Source organism: Athene noctua, chromosome 5 (assembly GCF_965140245.1).
Source record: "Athene noctua chromosome 5, bAthNoc1.hap1.1, whole genome shotgun sequence".
In the NCBI taxonomy this organism is placed as follows: domain Eukaryota; kingdom Metazoa; phylum Chordata; class Aves; order Strigiformes; family Strigidae; genus Athene; species Athene noctua.
The window spans coordinates 25,565,988-25,587,693 of NC_134041.1; the positions used below are offsets into that span (position 1 = coordinate 25,565,988).

The following is a 21,706-nucleotide window of genomic DNA, read 5'->3' on the forward strand; positions in this document are numbered from 1 at the left end:
ACTCTCATGGGATGTTCCTATTCACTCACAAGAGAGGAATGGTCTTTTCCCTGTGAAAGAGTAAGCATGAAGATGGGTAAACTGCAATACCAAAAGAGCTACCAGAATATCCAGAAGCAACTCTGTTATTCTAATATATCAACAACTTTAACAGGTGTTTAATGACAGCTATCTTAAAATTGGAAACTGTAATTAAACAAAATTTGACATGACACAGCTTTCATATTTTTATTATCCTTACTGTTGCACTTTCCCCTTTAATTTTTTTATTTTTTCTTACCCCAAGGACTTGGGAGCTTGGACACTTCTGACAACTTTCAGTTGCATTTTGCTTTGATTAATTAATGCACTGATTTAGTATATTCTGATGCTTTGTTGGCAGAATTCATCTAACAACAAAAAATAAGTTTTATAGTAATCTGATTCTTAGCTGGTTACAGCAGCACTGCCTTTGCTGCTCTGAGACATCAGGCAAGTAGCTGGCAGTGAGTAATGTGCCAGAAAGAGGCTTCACAGAATCCACAGGGGGCAGCTGAAAACTCAGAGGTTTGAAGGTTCATAGTTTACCAAAAGCAAAGGTAATTTTAACCAGTAGCTCTGGGAAGCCTGCTGATACATTAGGGGTCTGATATGACTGTGAAAGATTGATGATACTGAAAAGGAAGAACAAATGCTATCATTTTACAGCATTTAGCCTAGTGTAACACCTTAACTGTAACACAACCTGAAGCCCCCAATGACCAAGAAGTGAAAGGAGTTGAAATTACAGTTATATTAGTCATTGAATCACAAAAACAACCTGAAGATCTAGACATCATTACTACTTGTAAATGTTTTTTAACAGAACATGACACAAAAGATTCATTATTCTGACATTCAGGAACTACTGAAGGAACTGCAACTATTCTTTACAATGGTAGGCAATCTCTGTACATAGATGTACTGCTGGCAAGCAACTACCAGATGTATTTACATGTTATGTTTCCTTCCTCCTGGACCTTTTTTTTCTTTTTTCTGTTAAGTGAAATACAGCATCACAATAATACAGAGACATGCAACCTTCTTTACACACCTGAAGTCATAGAAGTGGGAAAATAGAAGACAAAGACGTAACACATTAAGGTGCCTATGTTTTTAAGAATAAAATTTGTAACTGTAGCATTCTGTTCACTGTATTGGAACGTCTTGCATAACATGCAGGTCTGAACAGTAGTCTTCTTGAAAATGGCCTGGGTAAAATAAAGTGCTTCCTCAGAATCTGCTGCTGCTCTGGAGCTCCCTCCCTTTAAAAGATGCTGCAGATTCAGAAAGTGTTTCTTTATGCAAGCTTTCTGCTACTGGGAAAGGCAATGGACATAATAGAAACGGTGGTTATTAGGGGGCAGGAAGTTGAACCCGAAGGATCAGAGACAAAGACACTATTATGAAGGGAGCTATGATATAAACAGTCCATCTTATTACCTGCATAAACATGTAACTCACACTGCATCTGAATTAAAGAGGAGACTGCCTTCTCTTAGAAACCAAAAATGCATTGAGAAGTTTAATGAAATACAGTAATTAGCTCAAAGTAATTTCAAGTATTTTTAAACTGGGAGAAAAATCTGCCTCATAAATGCAAATACTACTTATACAAAACAATGTAATGGCTGATTCAGAAGGTGTTTTCTAGACTAGTTTTTAAAAAGGCCATATAATTATTACTGACATTCCATGCATTGGAATACATAACTATCAGAGTTCAGGAAGTGGCCTAAAATCAAATTAGTAACTCTTCTGTTTTCAAAGAATTCAAAAACAAGACTTCAGTTAAAAATAAAAGGCTCAATTTATTTACGTAATCAAAAGATATGGTTTATGACTGGATAGCTTCACTGAAAGAGTTGCAGTCAACAGCTCGATGTCCATGTGGAGAGCACTGATGAGTGGTGTTCCTCAGGGGTTGGTGTTGGGACCGGTGCTGTTAAACATCTTTGTTGGGGTCATGGACAGTGGGATTGAGTTTGACAACACCACCAAGATGTGTGGTGCAGTCAACAAGCTGGAGGCAATGGATGGGCCATCCAGAGGGACCTGGACAGGCTGGAGAGGTGGGCCTCTGCAGCCATCATGAAGTTCAACAAGGCCAAGTGCAAGGTCCTGCACATGGGTTGGGGCAATCCCAAACACAAATACAGGCTGGGTGATGAGTGGATTGAGAACAGCCTTGCAGAGAAGGACTTGGGAGAAGTATCATGATAGATGGAAAACTGACTATGAGCCAGCAACATGTGCTTTGCTGCCAACAAACCCAACTGTATCCTGGGCTGCATCAAGAGCAGTGTAGCAGGTCAAGGGAGGAAATTCTCCCCCTCTACTCCACTCTCCTGAGACCCCACCTGCAGTTCTGTGTCCAGCTCTTGGACCCCCAACATTAGAAGGACGCGGACCTGCTCAAGCAGGTCCAGAGAAGGCCACAAGGATGATCAGGGGGCTGGATCACCTCCCCTGTGAGGACAGGCTGAGAGAGTTGGGGTTGTTCAGCCTGGAGAAGAGAAGGCTCCAGGGAGACCTTATAGCGGCCTTCCAGTGCTTAAAGGGGGTACAGGAAAACTGGGGAGGGGCTCTTGATCAGGGGGTGTAGGGATAGGACAAGGGGTAAGAGTTTTAAACTGAGAGAGAGTAGATTTAGATTAGATATGAGGAAGAAATTCTGCACTGTGAGGGTGGTGAGACACTGGATGAGGTTGCCCAGAGCAGCTGTGGCTGCCCCCTCCCTGGCAGTGTTCAAGGCCAGGTTGGACGGGGCTTTGAGCAACCTGGGCTGGTGGATGGTGTCCCTGCCCATGGCAGGGGGGTTGTAACTAGATGAGCTTTATGGTCCCCTCCAACCCAAACCATTCTATGATTTCAAAGAGCATAAGGCTTGGCATTCAGCCATTAAAAAAAACCCAACAACACCCCACCCCCGCCCCCCCCCCAACACACACAGTCACAGGGAAAGGAATAAGAAGCCTTTATTGGATCATCTTCCCCTTTCTAATATAGTCTTCTGAAACCAACAAATTTTGTCAAGTTTGTATCAAATCAACTATACTAAATGCCTTCATTTCCTTTGCTTTTTTGGAAGAGATTTTCTGTTTTTAAAAAGGTATATATATGCCACAACAGAAAATTCTACTGTTTTGATAAGGCTGTATAGAAAGCATTAAGAATATTAACAAACTCTGTCTAGTCCAGTATTTTCATTTGTTTCAAATGGACCATCAGCAAGCATTCCAACTAAATCAGTATTATTCATAATTAGCAGTTAGAAGCTGTAGCTAATGAAAATTTTAGTACATTTCTTTATCTCCAAATGCCCGAATCTACTTCACTACTGAAATTTTTATAAAGCCTGTAAACAAGTATAAATTGCTACACATAATATGTTTGTAATTCACTCATTTTTGTGCACCAAAGCTTTATGGAATCATAAAAAGATACAACTCTGAAAGAAATTTCAGGAAAATCGTCAGATGCTGCATGAGAAATTCATTTTTAAAAGGAGTGTCTCTAGTGACATTATAAATCAGAGTGTCATTGTCTCCACTGTAGCCTAAGTTAACAGCCGAACAAAACCTTTTTCGTAGGCCGAGTTCTGACATCACGTCATAATTATGAGGGAAATAGTAGAACAAGAGATGGGGAAAAAGGAAAATAAAAAATAACAGCTCCTCTACCAAGACACAGCACCCAACATTAGAAACAAAGCTCTCATCCCCCTACCCCCACTCTCTGGATGACTCTTGTATTTTTAAGAGATGAGCATTAAAGGGCTTAGGGGTTTTACGCTGGTTTTAATTCTTGCTCAGTCTTCAGTCCCTTTGCAACATTCCCCTGCAACGAGCTGAAATAAGCCAGGGTTGAAGCAGTTTGTTCTCTTTAACTTCCTGACTTCTGTCTCAGAACACAAGTCTAGCTCTCCCGCCCTCACAACTGACTTTTACCTTCTTTGTGCACTCCTACTCACAGATTAGGATTTACAGCTTCCTGCAAATACAGTCCAAGAGCAACTCCCTCTTCACACTGCTCATTTAACCTCCTTCTTCCATTCATAGTCAGTAGCTGGACTCCACTATGACAAATAAGATCTCCACAGTGCTGCCAGAGAGGGGTCACTGGGCTATGACGGCAGCATGAACAGCAGCACTGTGCCATGAACTAGTATCAGATCTTTAGGGTTACAGCTGAACTTCAGCATGGAACCCAAGCACATTTCCAGTCTGGTCTCACTGCTTCTCCTCCTTTGCTTTCTCTTTTTTATCAATGCAAGATTGCACATCTGTGTCTGAGTTAAACCTCAGTGCTATTAAGATCTCAGCAGTTACTCATGGCTTTGACTATACCAGTATTAGTATGCAGCAAACATCATAAAAACAGGAAGACACAAAAAAGTCACCAAAGGCTTTCTGGAAGACAGAGAAGTAAGGATCAAAGATTTCCCTTCTAAAATACTTCTTTTGGCTGTAACACAAGTATTGCCCACACCTCAAATGTGGTATAAACATGCTGAACATCAATCCTCTCTCTTTTTCCACACTGTACTGATAACTGGGACTATCCGAACAAATTTAAATTAAGAGGTGAGGATAAATATGGTGTATTTTAATCCAAGAAGTCTGATATTTCATAGTCTAATTAGAAACATCAGCATCTGAGCAAACAATTCTTTGTGTGTCCTCCCAATAGGGACTGTAAGTATTACTTAATTATTCTTGGCTTTCTTAGATATTATCTTCCGTATCATGCACTCTTGACAAACGTAAAAATATCCAAATGTCTGATTACAGAATTGTCACTATCATTTGTCAAAAATTCTCACTGAGCAGCATTTGAATTGATTTTACTTATCTGTATTCAACTATCAGTAAGGTGCTCTGCCTGCCTCAATACCCTTTATACAAGGAACAGGAGACAATTCTGGATGCTGCCATCAATGGCCCTTCTCTTGAGAGGTCTAAAAGTTCATTTCACACCCTTTGCAGTCAGTGAACAGGTTTGAACTCAGCGGCCACTAAACAAAGCCACTTCAGCAGAGGAAAAGAGGTTTCTTCTTAACTAAAAAGATTACATAACCATACTATAAACACTAATTTTTACATTTCTCTTAGAATAGATGCTACTCTATTTGCAAGTGTCATTTGTCCATTCCCATACGCTTAACATTACACATCCATCCATACACTTAAAATATCTGCCAAATTTTTACTTAATCATCCTAGTTTCCACATGCTACTCAAAGGGTAAAAATTAAATTAAAATTGTGTTTGGAAAAAGACAATAAAATGGGTTTTTTTTATGTTAGCAAAGAATAAGTCAGGCATTTCAGAAATGTTATTTTCTTATTCTTACAAAAATAATTTTGGGGGGATTTGCTTTTGTTATTTGTTTTGGGTTTTTTGGTGGGGTTTTTTGTTTTGAAAGCCTTTATGGTTCATAAAGCTTAATTCTGTTCTCTCCTCAACTTACTTAGTTTATATTGAGAAACCACCTTAGAACAGGGAAGCTCCTCTGTTACCCGTTTCAAAGCATATAACTGACATGTCATCAGTGCTACCCACAGAGGCACACAGAATTACTAGATTCTTTCCAACACTGATTAAAGTTCAAAAGAATTTTTAAAAATACATCTGTATTATTGATCTTATTTTTTCCTAGTATTTCTAGAAACCACTACTGACATGAAAACTTTTTTTGAGCCAGGCATGTACATTAAATGATACAAAGGTGGAAAAAAAAAGCAGCAAGCTATACTGCTGAAAGTGACACTTCAGTGTTACAGCTTTTCTGTATTTGTGCTGACATTTTTTATTATTAAGAAAAGCTTAAGCTGGACCTAGCCCCTTTCTTCCTTGAGTGGGCACAGTATTTCCACCACGTCAAAAAGTCCACCTCCCCAACACCTGTACCTCAGAGAAAGCTTACCTAAAGAATGTGCAGCTGTGGTTTTGGAGCTGAAAAATCGACCAAGCCCAAGGTCTCCAAGCTTTACTACCCCTGTAGCTGTAATGAACACATTAGCTGGTTTTATATCTGAAAAAAAATTTTTAAAATTTAAAAGTTACAGTGAGGTTCCAAGAAAAGCTGCTACTCTTAAAAATAGACCAAAAGAAGCTTTTGTTTACAGCTAATATTAACAAAATTTGTGTTGTTCAGGAAGAACGAGTCAGGCATTTGGAATTTCATATTAACTGTTCTAGTAATACAAACATCACTCAAGCAAAAAAGTAAGAGCCATGAAAAGTATTAAGAAAAAAAAACCCAAACAACAACAAAAACCAAAACAAAAAAATGCCAGACCAAAGCAGCATATACAGGGAGTTCTTTACTACTTTATATAAGCTATATATAAGGACTTCCATTAGAACTAAAAAACCTCTCATTGTGTCATAAGTAAGAGACCAAAAATGTTTTAAAGAACTGTAAACCATATTTTTCATCACTTTTTCCGATTAGATTACCTACAGTGCCATGATGGTATTTATTTGAAATAGGTAACCGATTCTTTTTAATATCAGGCATTAAAAAAAAAAAAGCAAATTTTACTCAGGAGAATGGTTATTTGAACTCATCAATGGAATTGGGCTAATCAAGTAGAAACAAAGAAAAACAATGATGTATACCCCAGACAGTTATTTTTCACAAGTAATGTTCAGTTTAATTTTTTATTCCATCCTTTAGAGACATAGATTTTTATTTTATGATTTTTAACTAGTACCTATCCTGGTAGTCTTCTAAATAAACTGATATTTGTTTGGCAAGCGTGTTTAGCTCTTACTCAGCTCAGGAGCAACACACTGTGGCTCTAAACTTAAAGAAAATCACTTAACTCTGATAAGAGGGAATCACAGTTTTCGTAAGATATGGGTACAGTAAAAGGAATGGTTAATAACCCTTCAAACACCAGCATTTTCAGCTTTCCAATAAAAGCTACAAAACCTTGTAAGTTTTGGAGGGGAAGACAGAAGCAATTATGTTATGCTGCTATCTGACCTACTTTTAGGGAGTCTGGATCACCCTTTGTATAACAATCCAAAACAGATATTAGCTCAACTTAAAAATAGCTTTAATTGTCATTGGTTTTGGGGTGTAACCATGGAATTGTTAGATCAGCCATAGGTTTGCCAGAAGCTTTGAAGCTAGTACTTCAGTTTAAGGAATTTAAACTAATTTTGGTTTTGAGCTAAAAATATAATGAAATAACGTGCTTTAGTCATAACAGCATTAAGATACCTATACCCTATGGAAACAATCCGTAATTTTATGTCCTTCCCTTTGTCTAATTTTCATATTCAGGTATCTGTACAAATGTGTAAAGAAAAAAAAAAAAAGGAGAATCATAATGGAAAGCCATTTGCATTGGCAGGAGCATCTAAATTGATCTGCTGAAGGGTGCAACATCTCTAGCTGCAAATGACAAAGGGATTTTTGCTTTCAGGCAGCTACTTGCACCCCAGCAGAAGGAAGCTACCAACATAAGACATGCAATTTCACCTGAACCCAGAGAGACAGCCCATACAGAACTTGCAGCTCATAGCCAGAGGGATTTCCAAGGCAAAAAAAACCCCTGCACATCTGAGAAGCTACGATCTGTTTTCTTTGACTCAAGAGTTACAAGGTGAAATGAAGACAACATACGGAGGAGACAGCAGTACACAGTTTAAAATGGGTAAAAGATTTAGTAACTGACAGGGATAGTTGGCAACTACAAGGGCTGTTGGGACACAGTACTTGACACAGAGATTGGAATAGTGGAGGGGAGCAGAGAAGAGGAGAAAAATGTTCAAATGGTGACGGCTGCACATAATCCAGTGAATAAGGGAGTAGGAGAAGGGCCTATACATCACCAGAAGGCATGGCTAGCAGCAAATTATTTTCTAAGAAAGAAAGGGGCAAGAGGTGAAAAGAATGGAAGGATAGCTGTGCAAGAATGCAGGTAACAATACTTGGGAGAGACAATGGGTAAATATAAGAACAGGACAGAAAATAAGAGCCAGCAAAATGAATTGAGCAAGCAAAGAGGTAGCAGTAGCAGGGTCTCTACCACTTACAGTACTATCACTTTTTTTGAAAACTTGGTATTGCAAGCCATTCCTGCAAACAAATGCCTACCACAGCAAATGTACAACCAAGAACTTCTGTCACACTATTCCGTTACTTATAAAACATTACAGAAACATACATTGTGCCAGCTGTCAAAACTGATTCCATTATGATGTTACTTGATGTCATTTATACTGAATCGGCTCAATTCTCACACAGTAAAAGGTTTAGTAAAGACAAATCATCTTTGATCCTATATTACCTCGATGCATAACACGACGAGAATGCATATGTTCCAAGGCACTGCAAAGCTGAACAAAGTACTTCCAAACTGTTCTTTCAGGAATCAACCTCTTCTGCTTCTTAAAATGCTTAAAGAAAAAAGGATAGTCACTGAACATTAAAATGTAAAACTTGCATAAAATGAAAAAAGAAAAGATAGAAAATCTTTTATTTAAAAACCAAATATAAAAGGCTCATAACCTAATCAGAAAGGTTTAACAAAATTTCTTGACATAAAAAGCTTTTTCCTTAAATATTAATGCATGTATAATCAATATATGTGTTTAAGTCAGTCAACACACAGAACCATAAACGACATTAATGAAATAAAACTCCTATCACAAAAAAGGATTTACATGGTATTTAGCAATCCTCAGTGCAGGATTAATGCGGTCAGAATAGTCTAGTATAGATTAAGTGGCCACAGAACAAATGAAGGTCAGATATAAGAGTTATGTGCCACAGAACTTCCCAAACAAAATACTGCCTTTCATCAACACCAATTTCCATATCCTCCTTTTCCAGCTAGAAGAAAAAAAAATAATTACACACAACCACAAAGATCACGTAAGAAGAGTAGATCAGATTAGTCTTAGAAAGTTCTGCAATACATAAGAGGGGACTACAGGATTTCTTAAAGTTTCATAGTGATCTAACTCCTCTTGAATTATTTCTATCCTGTATAAACAACCCTTACTGATCACTAGTAACAGTTCAATGGCCTGTTAAAGCTCACGTGAAACATAATTACACTCTGCTACACACATCTCCTTCAAATATTATAGTCGGGGACTAGAAAACCACAGTCCTCTAAAAATACATACTTAAAACTTGGAATTCAGCCAATGCTAAAACATGCAAATTTGGTCATTATAATTTTTGCAGCTAAAGGTAATACAACTGAAAAATTGTTGCTCATTTAATCTCTATTTTTAAAAAATTCACATTTTTACAGATTTTTAAACACATGAAGAAAATACACGAACATTAGCAAATTTTTAGATGGAAAGCGAAGTATTTTAATAGTGACGTATTTTAATAGCATGTGTACACACTCTTCACACTCATGCACACCCTAAGGAAGTTTATGTAACAAACATCTATTACTCTGAAAAAAATAAAAAATTTTCATACGCTATGTTAAAGTGTGCCACTGAGAAGTTGACAGCTGCATCTACACATTAGAGACACATGCAGGAGCATGAGAAAGATGTTTCTGAACTAGCTATAGCAAAATGCATCAATCATACAAAGGATCATATCATCTCACCAAAATGTTTTTAGTTATCAGGATTATTTCAAAATGCATTTTCATTTAAATAAGGCAAAGCATATGAATTACTTCTTTAAATATAATTTTCTCTCAGTGTTGGACTGAATCCAAACAAACCCTGTGTATCTGTTCTCCCCATTGATGGATTTGCATATCAGAGGATTGTTTGATGTCAACAGGAAGATGGAGACCAGGTTTCTTTTCATTTAAAAACAAATACACAATACATGTAAGTATGTGCACATGAAAGCATAGTTCCTTGATTTAAAATGCATTCTGAAATTATTGTAATTATAACTAGGTACTTTATTTAAACATTCTGAATTATTTTTTAACTTTAATCTAAGCACAAGCAGTGATGAAACACCATTCATAAAATGTCTGAAATGGGAAGATTTTCCATTGCAGATTTACATTCTGATGTACTTAAAGTACATCGGTGTACTTTTAAAGTATTTATGTACAAGTATCCTTTTAACATTTTATTCATCTGCCATCTATAATGCCGTAGTTGATTGTACACTAAAAAATCAGCTTCAGTTCTTACAATGCAAGCATGCAATATAGTTCTTACAGTGCAAGCATGCAATATAACAATAGTTTTTAGGACATTCTACTAAAGGCATTTATTATTTTGCATGATAGTAACAACTTCTCTTCCTGAAAGAATCAAGATTATTATTAACCCTATAGAATTTATCCATCTGAAGAGGATGCAAAAGAGAGCCACTAGATTTGCTAACAATGTTTAAACTAAACAAAGAAATAGGCACCATTTTCACTTGTGTAGGTTTAAAAATAATCCTGTTCTCTTTAAAATAAACACACTGAACATTTTTTTGTTTAGTAATTAATTACATTATCTTCTTTCATCAAAATACATATTCTCAGTGTTTTCTTCGGCTGTTGTCCACCAATAGCCAAAAGAGCGATGAAAAGTCTCCACTACCAAAAAAACCACTGATTTTGCAAAACTAGCTATTGAAACGTGTACGTTTCTAGGAAACAGTCCAGCATGCAGTCTTAATTCTGAGAAAAGACAATAAGGAAAAGGAATCCCATTTCTGTTTAGAACCTTACTTTCTAACAAGAAATAAAAGTTGGTGGAAAACATGGTCAAACCTATTTTATGCCGAACAGCACAATTACATCGACATAGAAGATTTTAACTGTATTCAAAGGAGGATCATTTTCACTCTCCTCCATTTTAAAATAGTACACAATGCAAAATGCAGTTCTAATGGTTGTGGGGTTTACCCCCTCCCTATAGTGAAGTCAAAATGCAGAGGGCATGATTCCGAAACAGTAATTTTTAACCTCTGTTGTAACAAAGTGTAGTAGCACCACAAACAGTTAATACTGAAACTATAATTCACTGCCTAGTGCTATAACGTCTCAAGCATTCTAAGATCGCATAATCAAGTTAACTTTATACAATGGGAGATAACTGCATTCAAGTTACTATTATCTGCCCAAATTTGACCTCAAAGGAATATAGGCTGACATAAGCCTTCTAAAGTATACTCTCATCTTCAGCATTTTACTGTTCTGCTTCTTCTACCTGTCTGAGGCTCAAAGGACAGTACTGATGTCCCTCAGACCACTGACCTTCTAGGGTCTGACATTAAAAAAACATAATCCTGTTTAAGGTGAAAGATCAGTCTCAACATAGTTGAAACTGGGTAAAAAGAGAACTGCTTGTACATGTGCATTAAGAATTTGGGTAGTGTTGCAAGCTAGTGTTTTATCAGGTAAACAGAGAATACCAGGCATGCTCAGGCAGCAGACTGTCTCCCAGAAAGAATTATTTGTTTCAAAAGCCACATCCCATGAAATGTCCATCTCTGTCTTTGAGAAAAGAATCACGAAACACTACTTTGAAGAGTTTTCACGATGTCAGTAAAGATATAACTTCAATTCAGTCAGTTAATGCAACTGGAAATTTCTGTGTTCATATATTTGCTATTCAAATGCCTTAAATAGCTTTAAGGTAGGGAAGTTATATCACCACTTATTTTTGTCCTTTTTTATAGAATGAATGAGCAGTTTCATTATGGTGAAACTGAACTTTCCTCATTTTCTCTAATAAATTGCTAAAAGAAAAATTGAATATTCTCCAATGTTTCTATCCTAGTAAACTTAAATATAGCTGCCCTGTACCTAAACAGCATAAGCCATTCAGTTCCTTGAAGGGGTAAAAAAAATTAAAGATAGATGATGAAAAAAATTTAAAGTCAATATAAAAGCATGGAATTATATTACACTGACTTTCTAATGATGATGCTTAAAGATCAAATTCCAAAAGTGAAAGTGACAACCATTAGCAAACAGTTTTATCTAAGCTTAACAAGCACAGTTCAGAGAACACTCTTGAAGGAAATATGCAGGACTACATTTGTCTTTTATAAGAAAACCAGGGATTTCCTGCAGATCAGTAAAGAACAGTGAGCATAGATGATTTCAATACAATTGGAGATTTCAGATGACTGCCTATGTCTCAGTAGCCATGCTTGGAAAAAATTTAGCATTCAGTTCTGACATTAGTGTCTTGGAGAATTTAAAGGTGTGATTTAGCCTGGTTTAGACCTCACTGAATAGGAAATAAAATAGGAATAAATTTTAAAAACTTAAAAAACAGTAAGTGTTTAAGCAGCAAACTGGACTATAGAAAGCAAGAGGTTTATTAACATCTCTTGCAGAAAGATGATAAACCGATCATCTGAACAATTTTGCCGAGTCCTTATTTAAAAAAAAGTCCGTGAAACAAGCACACAGGAACATATATCATAATTTTCATTGTGTGTGCTCTAGGCCAGACTTGCTTTCTGAAAGGATTTCAGGATAAGTAAAATGAGAATGATCATTTCCTTGCTTTAGATAGATTCTTTTTCCCTTCTTTCACGTTTTGATGAGGATCTTAATCGCATCTGTCTGTTCTCATGACTTCACTTCTGGCTTACAAAAATATAAAGGATTTTTTTATATTTTTTTTTTAACTTTTTATTGCATAGACTTATCAGAACACAGCGATTCAATGACCTGATATTTGTGGGAAGAAATCTGAACTTCATCAAGAAGAAAGTGACACAGAAAGGAATATTACAAGGAACTTCCAAGTAACACGTAATTGAGTTCTTGGCCACTTCCCCCTGTGTTTCTTTGGAAGTCTTTTTTAAGGACTTGTAGAAAGACCAGAGAGAGGAAAGAGGAGGTCAGGCAGCTGTAACAGGAAACGATGGAAGCACAAGCAAGAGTTCTCACTTTGTGAATACAACAGAAACAAGCCAGAACTGGGAGGAGCATGCAGGGTCAAAAAGATAGACCAGTGAAGATGGACCTCAACATTTCAGAGTAAAAATCAGAGACTTATGCATAGAGAAATTAAGTTTCTACATAAGTTTTACTTTCTACTTGAAACGCTATATAATTCTAGTAGGAGAGCAGTGTCCCAGGAGTTTTGTCTGGCTCTGTTCATTCATTAATTCAGCTGCCCGGCTCTTTGGACCTTGATAAGTTTTCTGCCATTTTCCCTTGCTTTCTACACAGAACAAAACCAAAACATTCCACTATATCTTGATTCATTCACCCAATTCGATCACAAGGTGATCATAAAGTAATCACATTTTCTACATTTCAAGAGTAGCAGCTGTCTCTTAGTTGTAAAAATAGCACAAATGCAAAACCACTGCAACTATTTGGCATCTACCAACTGTACATACAGAAAGCAGCAAGTACTTGGCCAATAAAGTGACTAATAATAATAATAATTTTTAAAATATACCTGGTTATTCTTCAAAATTTTTTTAGTTGCTTACATCTCCAGTTACTGAAGATGCCATACATTTATTTTTTCCCTTCCGGAATCCATTAAAAAAATGCATTTAAAAAACCCAATCTTCCTCTGTTAGTAATCTTAGCAACTTTATTTAACCAATAGCAACAAAAGACTTAAACACAGTACAAAAACTAACAAACAAAATAACTGTACTAATATAAGCACCTACTAGCATCAGAAGCCCAAATTAGTAGAATGAAACTATGGTCTTTCAAAAAAAAAAAAAAAAACAAAACAACAAAAACAAACCAAACCCCACAAAAATAAAAAACCATCACATGCACACCACAGACTTGAGATAGAAGCATCTTTCCAATCACCATCTTCATACACACACAATCAAAATAAAGGAATCTATTTACAAAAAAATAGAAAGCCTTGTAAGAAAAATGCAAGTCAAAATTGTTGTACTTTCCATTTCTAGTATATATTCTTTCATGCTAATAATTTGTTAATCAGACTTTAATAAGACTCCTGATTAAACTCATATGCCTTAGAAAGCTCTGAACGTTACTTTTATATATATTTATCTTTTTATCAAACTGACTTTTCAAGGATTCTTTTTTCCTTATTGAGTAGTCCACCTACATTCACTCTGTTCCACCTAACATTTTAGCTCATGCAAAAAAGCAAGAGCATACAGTGTTCAGAGATAAAAGATCACCTACTGAAATCAGATCTACTTGCAGAGCCACTAAAATAGAATTTCCAATACTGCATCATTTTCATTGTCTCTGCTGTTACCACTGAGTGGGACTTCTTAAAACACACAGCCACATGTTTAAATTCAACAGTATTTGTTTACATGCATCTCTCACCAATAAATCCCCTCGGGAAAACTGGTACAGCATGAAGAGGTGAAACTCGTGCTTGAATCATTAACTCTACTTCCTAATAAAAAGCAATAGCATGACACAGTAAATAGAGAAGGAAGATACCATCTTAACTTTTTTTTTTCTTTTTACTACAAATAAAACAGACAAATTTGAAAACATCTCTTCATTCTCAGCAAGTTATTCTATACAGCACAATCACTGACACTGCAAATTTCTCAAAAGCAACTGTGTGAAAAACTAATCTCCATGTAATGTTTGCAGGGCATTTCAAATAAGAGAATCCAGAACTATTTTTTAACAAAATATTTCAATTCTTCCTGCTCTTTAAAGGTTCATGGAGCCAGACAATTCTAGCACTGGTGGGCAAAGACGGAGATTAAATACCCCAAGTATTTCTGCCCCAGTTAGAGCTATTTGAACAGCTTGTGTAATAGTTAAATGAAGTTTAACATCAAGTTAACTTTTCATAGCTGATTGACACCGTTACTCTCCCTGTGAATACAGCCAGTCAGTTTACACAACAGCTTCAGGTGTGTTACCTGTGGACTGTCCACAAGACAAAACAGTGTTGATAGTCTAATTATTTTAGCAGAAAATCCGTCCACTTATTCTTATAGGTCCAGTGGCAGACAGAGACAATGGTTGATTCACAGAAAAACTAACAAGGTTGCCTGGCAATCACCCAGCCCAATTACCCCACTGGTTATAAACTGCAGGACCAGTCAGCTTTCCTTCTGCCAACACATATATGTTACTTGCACATGGAAAACTGCTGATGCTGCTCTCACTTTGGTTACCTGTGGTTGAGAGTAAAGGTGACAGTCGAGCACCTGTCAGACACCCCAGTAACAACACACATATGGGGAGCATAAGCGTATCAGAACTAGCTCTCCATCCTTGTCAGGGCTCTATGCTTTTCCTTTTAAGACTTCAGGGCTCCATCCGCAGAGTGGGCATTTCCTCTGAGAACACCCCCCCCACCCCCTTTTTACCTGCTCTTCAGCTAACATATATACACTAAGTTGAATAAGGATGCACTATTTTTTAATTACAGGGAGTAAAAAAAAAAAGTTTAACAAAAAGATTTTTAGTAGCTTTGAAAAAGGTAAGTGGCAAAAATAAGCCTGAGTAGTTCAAAGCCCCAGGCTTCTCCTTTAGGAAAAGGCACATAAAAACAATTTAGCTTTGATCTGTAATTAGCACATACTGAGTTACTACTGTATTAACATATTACATATTACTGTCCTAACACATTACATGTTTCTTCAAACTACACTCTATCTTTAAGTCTTTTAAAAAATAAGTACACAAGAAAGCTAGGAGTAAAGGTGATACAGACCGTGAAAAAAAAAAAAATATATATTTTGAAGCTTTTAATGTTTATCAGTGATGTAGCTTCAGCAAGGTGCCAAACTGTTCTATATTATAAAACACAACCATATGCTAAACAAAAAGACTACAAGTCAGGAGGTTTGTCATGGTGGGGCAGGGGGTAGTGAGTTTTTCTGTTCTTTAAATTAAATCTAGCAGTCACGGAAAAAAAAAAAAGAAAAAAGCATGACACATACTGCTGAAAACTAAAAGAATCAGATTCGACATTTTAAAATTCACATTTATAGATCACGATAAATCAGTATCATGAAAAGAAAACACATACACATGCCAAAAGACTAATAATACTTTTTCCATAATCATGATGGCAAATATTTGGAAGTAAACCTATGTGTAAGAAAAATCTCTGAATTAAAGCCACCATAATCTCTCCCCCTTGAGAGTGTGTGCACAGGCAGTTTTCATTTCTGTTTTCTTTCTTTATGTCAAAAGACCCTTTGCTCATTCATTCATGACACTCAGCTAATGAGCAGTTTGAAAATGTCTCTAGGCTTTATTTATTGTGCACTATTCAAAACCTATTATTAAATATAAGTTTCAGGGAGGGGTACAGCTTCATGGTATGTATTACCAGAATATCAAATTAAACTTTGTGAAGCTTATCTTCACAAATGGCCTTAGAAATTATGAGGTAGTAATATCCCCATTTTACAGATTAGAATGGGGGCAAAAAATTAAGATCAAAAATGTTAATTCTGACATCAATTAAAGCACCTCTTTTTTCAATGTATTTAGCTTTATGAAACAGTTCATCTTCAAAGCAGTTTCTACTCAGAATAGATGAAGCTATGAGTGCTCAATACTTCTACAAATCAAACCTCAGTTTTACCTTTATTATCAGAAATACAGAATAAGCAATTATAATTCTCACCAAAAAAGTGGTTTATGCAGTATCCCTTAAAAGCAGTACCAGAGAGAGTAAGAAAAGATGGTCTTTGAAGAGCGTTCAGTTGTATTAACCACGAAACCTTTGTCTTTCTTGAATTCCCTGCCTTGAAAACTGCAACAAAGACAGCAGCACAGATGCAATAAATGGTGATGCATGTACTGCACCATCATGATTTCTACCCACACTAGCTACACCCTTAACACTGAATAGAGCAGTGGTTCTTCAAAGATGACATAAACTTGAAATTTTCCAGAATACAGGATATTCAGCTGTAGGATTTTCTAGCCTTTGAATGCTTGATTTCAGATTCAGTGTTGCTTCCTTAGGTTGTAACAATTCCCTAGATTCAAAAAAGTATAAAAATGACTGCAGAAATGCAGGGTCTCTATTATATTGATAGCCACAGCTTACCAGAGTTGGCACTTTCACAGCCACAGTTAATATTGAGGCTGATCAATTAACTTGCGCAACAGAGTATTGTCCTTCAGCAGGTAACAGATGGATACTGCTGGTGGAATTTTACATTTGCCAACAACAGCAGCAGAACAGCAACACTCCTGAACCTTGAGTCCTATCCCATATTCTAAGTGTCTGTACACTAAAGGGCAGGTTCTTCTTTGTGTTCTGCTGTATTTGATCTGTAATTCCTACATAACCTGCCTCTTCTCTGACACCATTTCAGATCTGTCTCTTCCCTATTTCTGTCACTTCGTCCCATTTTCTCCATTTACATAATCACATCCTGTTCCCAGCCAGTATGACTTATCCCATCCAGGCTCTCTCCCTACTGGCAGCCAGTCTCTAGGATCCCTGCCCAGTCTGTCCCGTTCTCTGGCAACACACAAGGCCTCCTCTAATCTCACTGTGCTCATGTCCAGCATTGGGACTCCCATTTCCTATTTTCCCAATCCGTTACTGTTATACTCATTCTCTTAGACTCCTCAGTCTCTACTGCCATGTGTCATAACTTCCTGGTCTACCTTCTCTTAAAAACTGCTAACCAGCTAGTCCTAAATCCATTTGTCCTCCCTATTCCCAGCTGGATCCTCTCTCCCTCCTTAAGGATCACTTAGCTGCTTGTCCCAGCCTCGTCTGCCCCATCTTTTGTCTTCTCAACATTTGTCTCAGATTACTCCCTTCCCTGTGTTGTTAGAAAGAATAAACAGTCTCACAGACAGGAAAACTTCAGCCCATTCAAAGCACCTGGAAAAAACTATTTCTGGCAAAGCCATTTCAGTCACCCATACTATAGGTTGAAGCATTCATAGCCACTCAGATAGTACGCAATGCTGTCAAGCACTAAGAGATGCAAGAGGTTCACGCAGCTCTATGTGTACCAAAATTATCCACTTCAGCTGCTGTGCTCTAGCAATTTCTGTTAAGCACATATGAACTCTTGTTAGGAGAATTTAAGTTTAGGTGCGTTTTCACAGCCATTATTGTAAGAAAAATCCCCTTTGCAAGCTTTAAGTCTGTTTCAAGGTACAAGGGGTTTACAACATTTCAGATAGAATAGTTGCTATATTTTAAAATAAATGAATTGATTACAAAACAAACATATATCTCAGCAGCATAATACATTTTTCCTTAGCAGTCTACTAAACCATACAACACCTCTGGAAACATACACGCTCAAGTGGGCAGGTGGCATGCAACATTTTAGTATAAAATTGTTGTATTTTGACAAACTGAAAACACATTCTCACACAGCTGAATCTTTGGCAACCCTAACAGCAAATAGAGTTACTGTCCTGCTATACATGTGTGTACACAGCAGAATACAGCTTCTGCAACACTGCCATTCAAACTACATTGGAGACATCATCATTGTCCCACCAGCCTTCCAAACATGAATGCCCGCTATCTCCTACAACTGCTAAAGTTGTAAGTCAGTATTTTGTAGGATAAAGAGATAGCCAAACAGTATCATCAGTGAATAGCTGAGAGTTTCCCAAAATACTGGGTGATACCCTGGGTGAACACATGACCTGCTAAATTCTGACACTGTACCTCCTCTTTACACAGGTGCTTCCCTAACTTCATACTCGCAAAAATCTTCCATTTATCACAGAAAATGAAAATTATCACTTCTGCAATTAAAGTCGAACTATAGCTAACACATGCTATCAATATTCACCAGATAACCCTACTGCCTGAAAAAACATCTGTGTTTCTAGCACATTCCCAGAACAGCAATCCACTAGAAAATAGTCTGAAAAAACAAGTGACAAATTTCCATCCTCAGCAACATAACCAGCTTCACTGCAGTAAGAATGGTTAATCATGGGCTACTAGCCATCTAGCAATCCAGGGCAGCTAGTATGCAGACAGAAAAAGTAATTCACTTCTGTAGCAGTACATGCCCCCTCAACTCTGCTACGCTGCAAGAACAGTGGGGCCAGATGCACAGCTAAATCCACAAAAGCAACTCAGGCAGAAGTCTGACCTGCACCTGAACCCCACCCAAGTTCAGAATACCATGAATAACCCTCCATTCAGTGCTGTCCAGCCACACAGACACCACTGAACACTTAAGACAGACTGTAATAACTGCCCTGTGCCCCTATGTTCCTTCCAAATCCACTGCCATTACAACTTGTCTGTAAACCCCCAAAGGCTGTCATCTCATCCTGTAGCCACCTCACAGAGTCAGGCTGCAGCCCCATGGATTCTGCAATGGAGTCACGGTTGCTTCACACAGGCAGGAGCAGCACTCTGGTTTGGCAAAGCTGCCAATTGACTGAAGCTAAAATTGCTTCCACTCTTTGAGGCCTTGAAAAAGGGCAAGCTGTCCCACAATGCAGCACAGGCAAGTTAGTCAACCCCAGAGTACCACAAGTAAGTTCCAAAAAACCTCATTGCTAATGTATTTCAGTATGGGGAGAAGAGAGAGGGTCTGCATCCCAGACCATGCAGAGAGGAGAAATTGCTTGATTTCACAGTGAAGCCCAAACTATCCACCACTGGAGAAACATCAGACTGATAATCAATGAGATTTCAAACAAGTCTAAACAGAGCTCTAGCTACTGACACAAGCAATTTAGATATGCATCAGCTTCTTGCAAAGTGACTATCCTTGTATTTTGACTGTCCTTAAACATACTCAGTTTCTGTAGGACAAAGAATTCACTGTTCCCAACTACAGAAACCCGAGATATCAATATGAACTTCATACTGATAAGTTTTAAAATATTTGTCTTATTTTATCTAGCTAATTATGGCATGTTTGCTTTACTTAAAGTTGAAAAATATATTTTAAAATTGTTCTCTGAAGAGTGAAGTGCCTAGGTGACATTTTGCAGAATACAAATTTTTTCCTATCTATCTGGAGAAAGTTGCAAACATATTTTCAACTTTTTAGATGAAAGCTTTCATGCTTGTTCCCAAAACATGATTAACTTCCTTAAGATGTGTATGACATATTCAGTTTAAAGTTTGCATTTTTGTGTGTTTTAAGATTATTTGCCAGAAAAACTAAAAATACCTGCAGAAATTAAATGGACCTAGAAGTTTATTGCCGATTTTTTTTAAAAAAAACCTCAACATTTTAGTGTCTTGATAACATGCCTTCTTACAAGCCTTTCTAATAACTTTATAATCTTAAGGAATATGCTAATTGCTCCGCAAGACAGTTCAAAAATTACCGTTTCAACATATTTCGCACAGACTTTAACTAGTTCTTTTTACTGAATCATTATATTTTCCTGATGAATGCAACTAGTAGATTCTTCTTTACTTGTGGTATTTTCTTTAGCCAATACCTCAATTGTTGCTTTAAAGTAAAAAAATCCCAAACCAAAAAAAATGTCACCAGAACAGTTTTAACGCTGTCACTGTGGTGACACTACTAGGAAAAGGAATCAAGCCTCAAACCTGCTTTACAACATATTTTTGTATTGCAAAAGAAGGGGGGATTACAAAGTACCAACAAGAATTCTCATGCACTACCCACTAACTTTAACCTTGGTAGCCATGCACTATTCTCATGTTCCACAGCAGAGACCACAGGCAAACAACAGACCACGAGCAACCGGGAACTAGCACAATAGTTACTAATTATTTACTTGTAAAAATCTTCGATGTAGTATCCAGCAGCTTAATTCAGAGAAAAATCACTAATTTTTCCTTCTTTCACCATTCCTACACAGGGGTTACACAGTACTGAGGTACATATTCTAGTGCAAAACCAACTCAAAGTCACTGATAATGGTTGTCTCTCAGTATTACTGACATGCCATGTTCAAGAATTCTACCAGGCCATTAAAAGCTATAAGGTAAGAAAGCCTCAATTTTGGAACCTCCTACTTTTGAGAATGGAGGCTGTACTAAAACATCTCCCTGTGACAGAGGTAAATGAAAAAAATCATTACAACAAAATGGGTAAAATCTGTGTATGTACATACATAAACACACAGAGAGACACAGAGAACAGGAGATGCCCCTGATTTCATTGTGCAGTTTGTAAATGCCAATGCACAGCTGCTTTTTTTTTTTTGACATACAACAGATTCTGTGAATTCTACTAGAATCTATATGAATGTACCAAGTGATTTTCCTCAGTTGTCTACTCAATGGGGACAAAGAGAGTATTATCCACAGGTAACAAGAGGGATGGTATAAAAGCTGAGCAGAAAGTATGTAGTTCAGTAAGGGAAGACTAAAGAATTCATTAAGGTGCACTGTGAGGCACAGCAGCTTTGTAAGTGTTCTCTGATGTGCCAATAATGTCATAACAAATACCCAAGTAAACTAATTAAGTAGTTTTCCCTCACATTAACATTGGTTTAGTGTTACTCAAGTTGAGGTAATTTACAATTTCAAAAACATGCTTGATCCTCTCTACAAATCACACAAGAAGCCTGGTACCCAAACACTCTTCTGGGGGTGCCTCAACATTTTCCAACAAACTTAGAACAGCTTTTTAGCAAGAACACTGGAAACCAAAGCATGGTTCGGTTGTTTTAATAACACAACATAGTTATCTACCTCAATAGTGTGACAGGCAGCCAGTCCGTTAGGAAAATACCATACCATTACATTAATTTATTTTTCAGGCAATTTTAAAAATGCTCCTTTAAGAAGACACCATATAACTGATGTGCCCCATATTTAAACTCATACGATTCAAGTAGTCT

At 37.0% G+C, this 21,706-nt stretch overlaps 1 protein-coding gene across 1 annotated transcript in view; it reads right to left on the reverse strand.

Moving 5' to 3' along the window:
- NEK7 (NIMA related kinase 7) overlaps window positions 1–21,706 on the reverse strand; it is a 76,242-nt gene that overhangs the window by 17,936 nt on the left and 36,600 nt on the right. The window contains exons 6-7 of the mRNA XM_074907416.1: window positions 8,327–8,435; window positions 5,931–6,054 (exon numbers count right to left, since the gene is read on the reverse strand). Coding sequence (XP_074763517.1) covers window positions 5,931–6,054; window positions 8,327–8,435 — 233 coding nt within the window. The remainder of the gene's footprint in view (window positions 1–5,930; window positions 6,055–8,326; window positions 8,436–21,706) is intronic.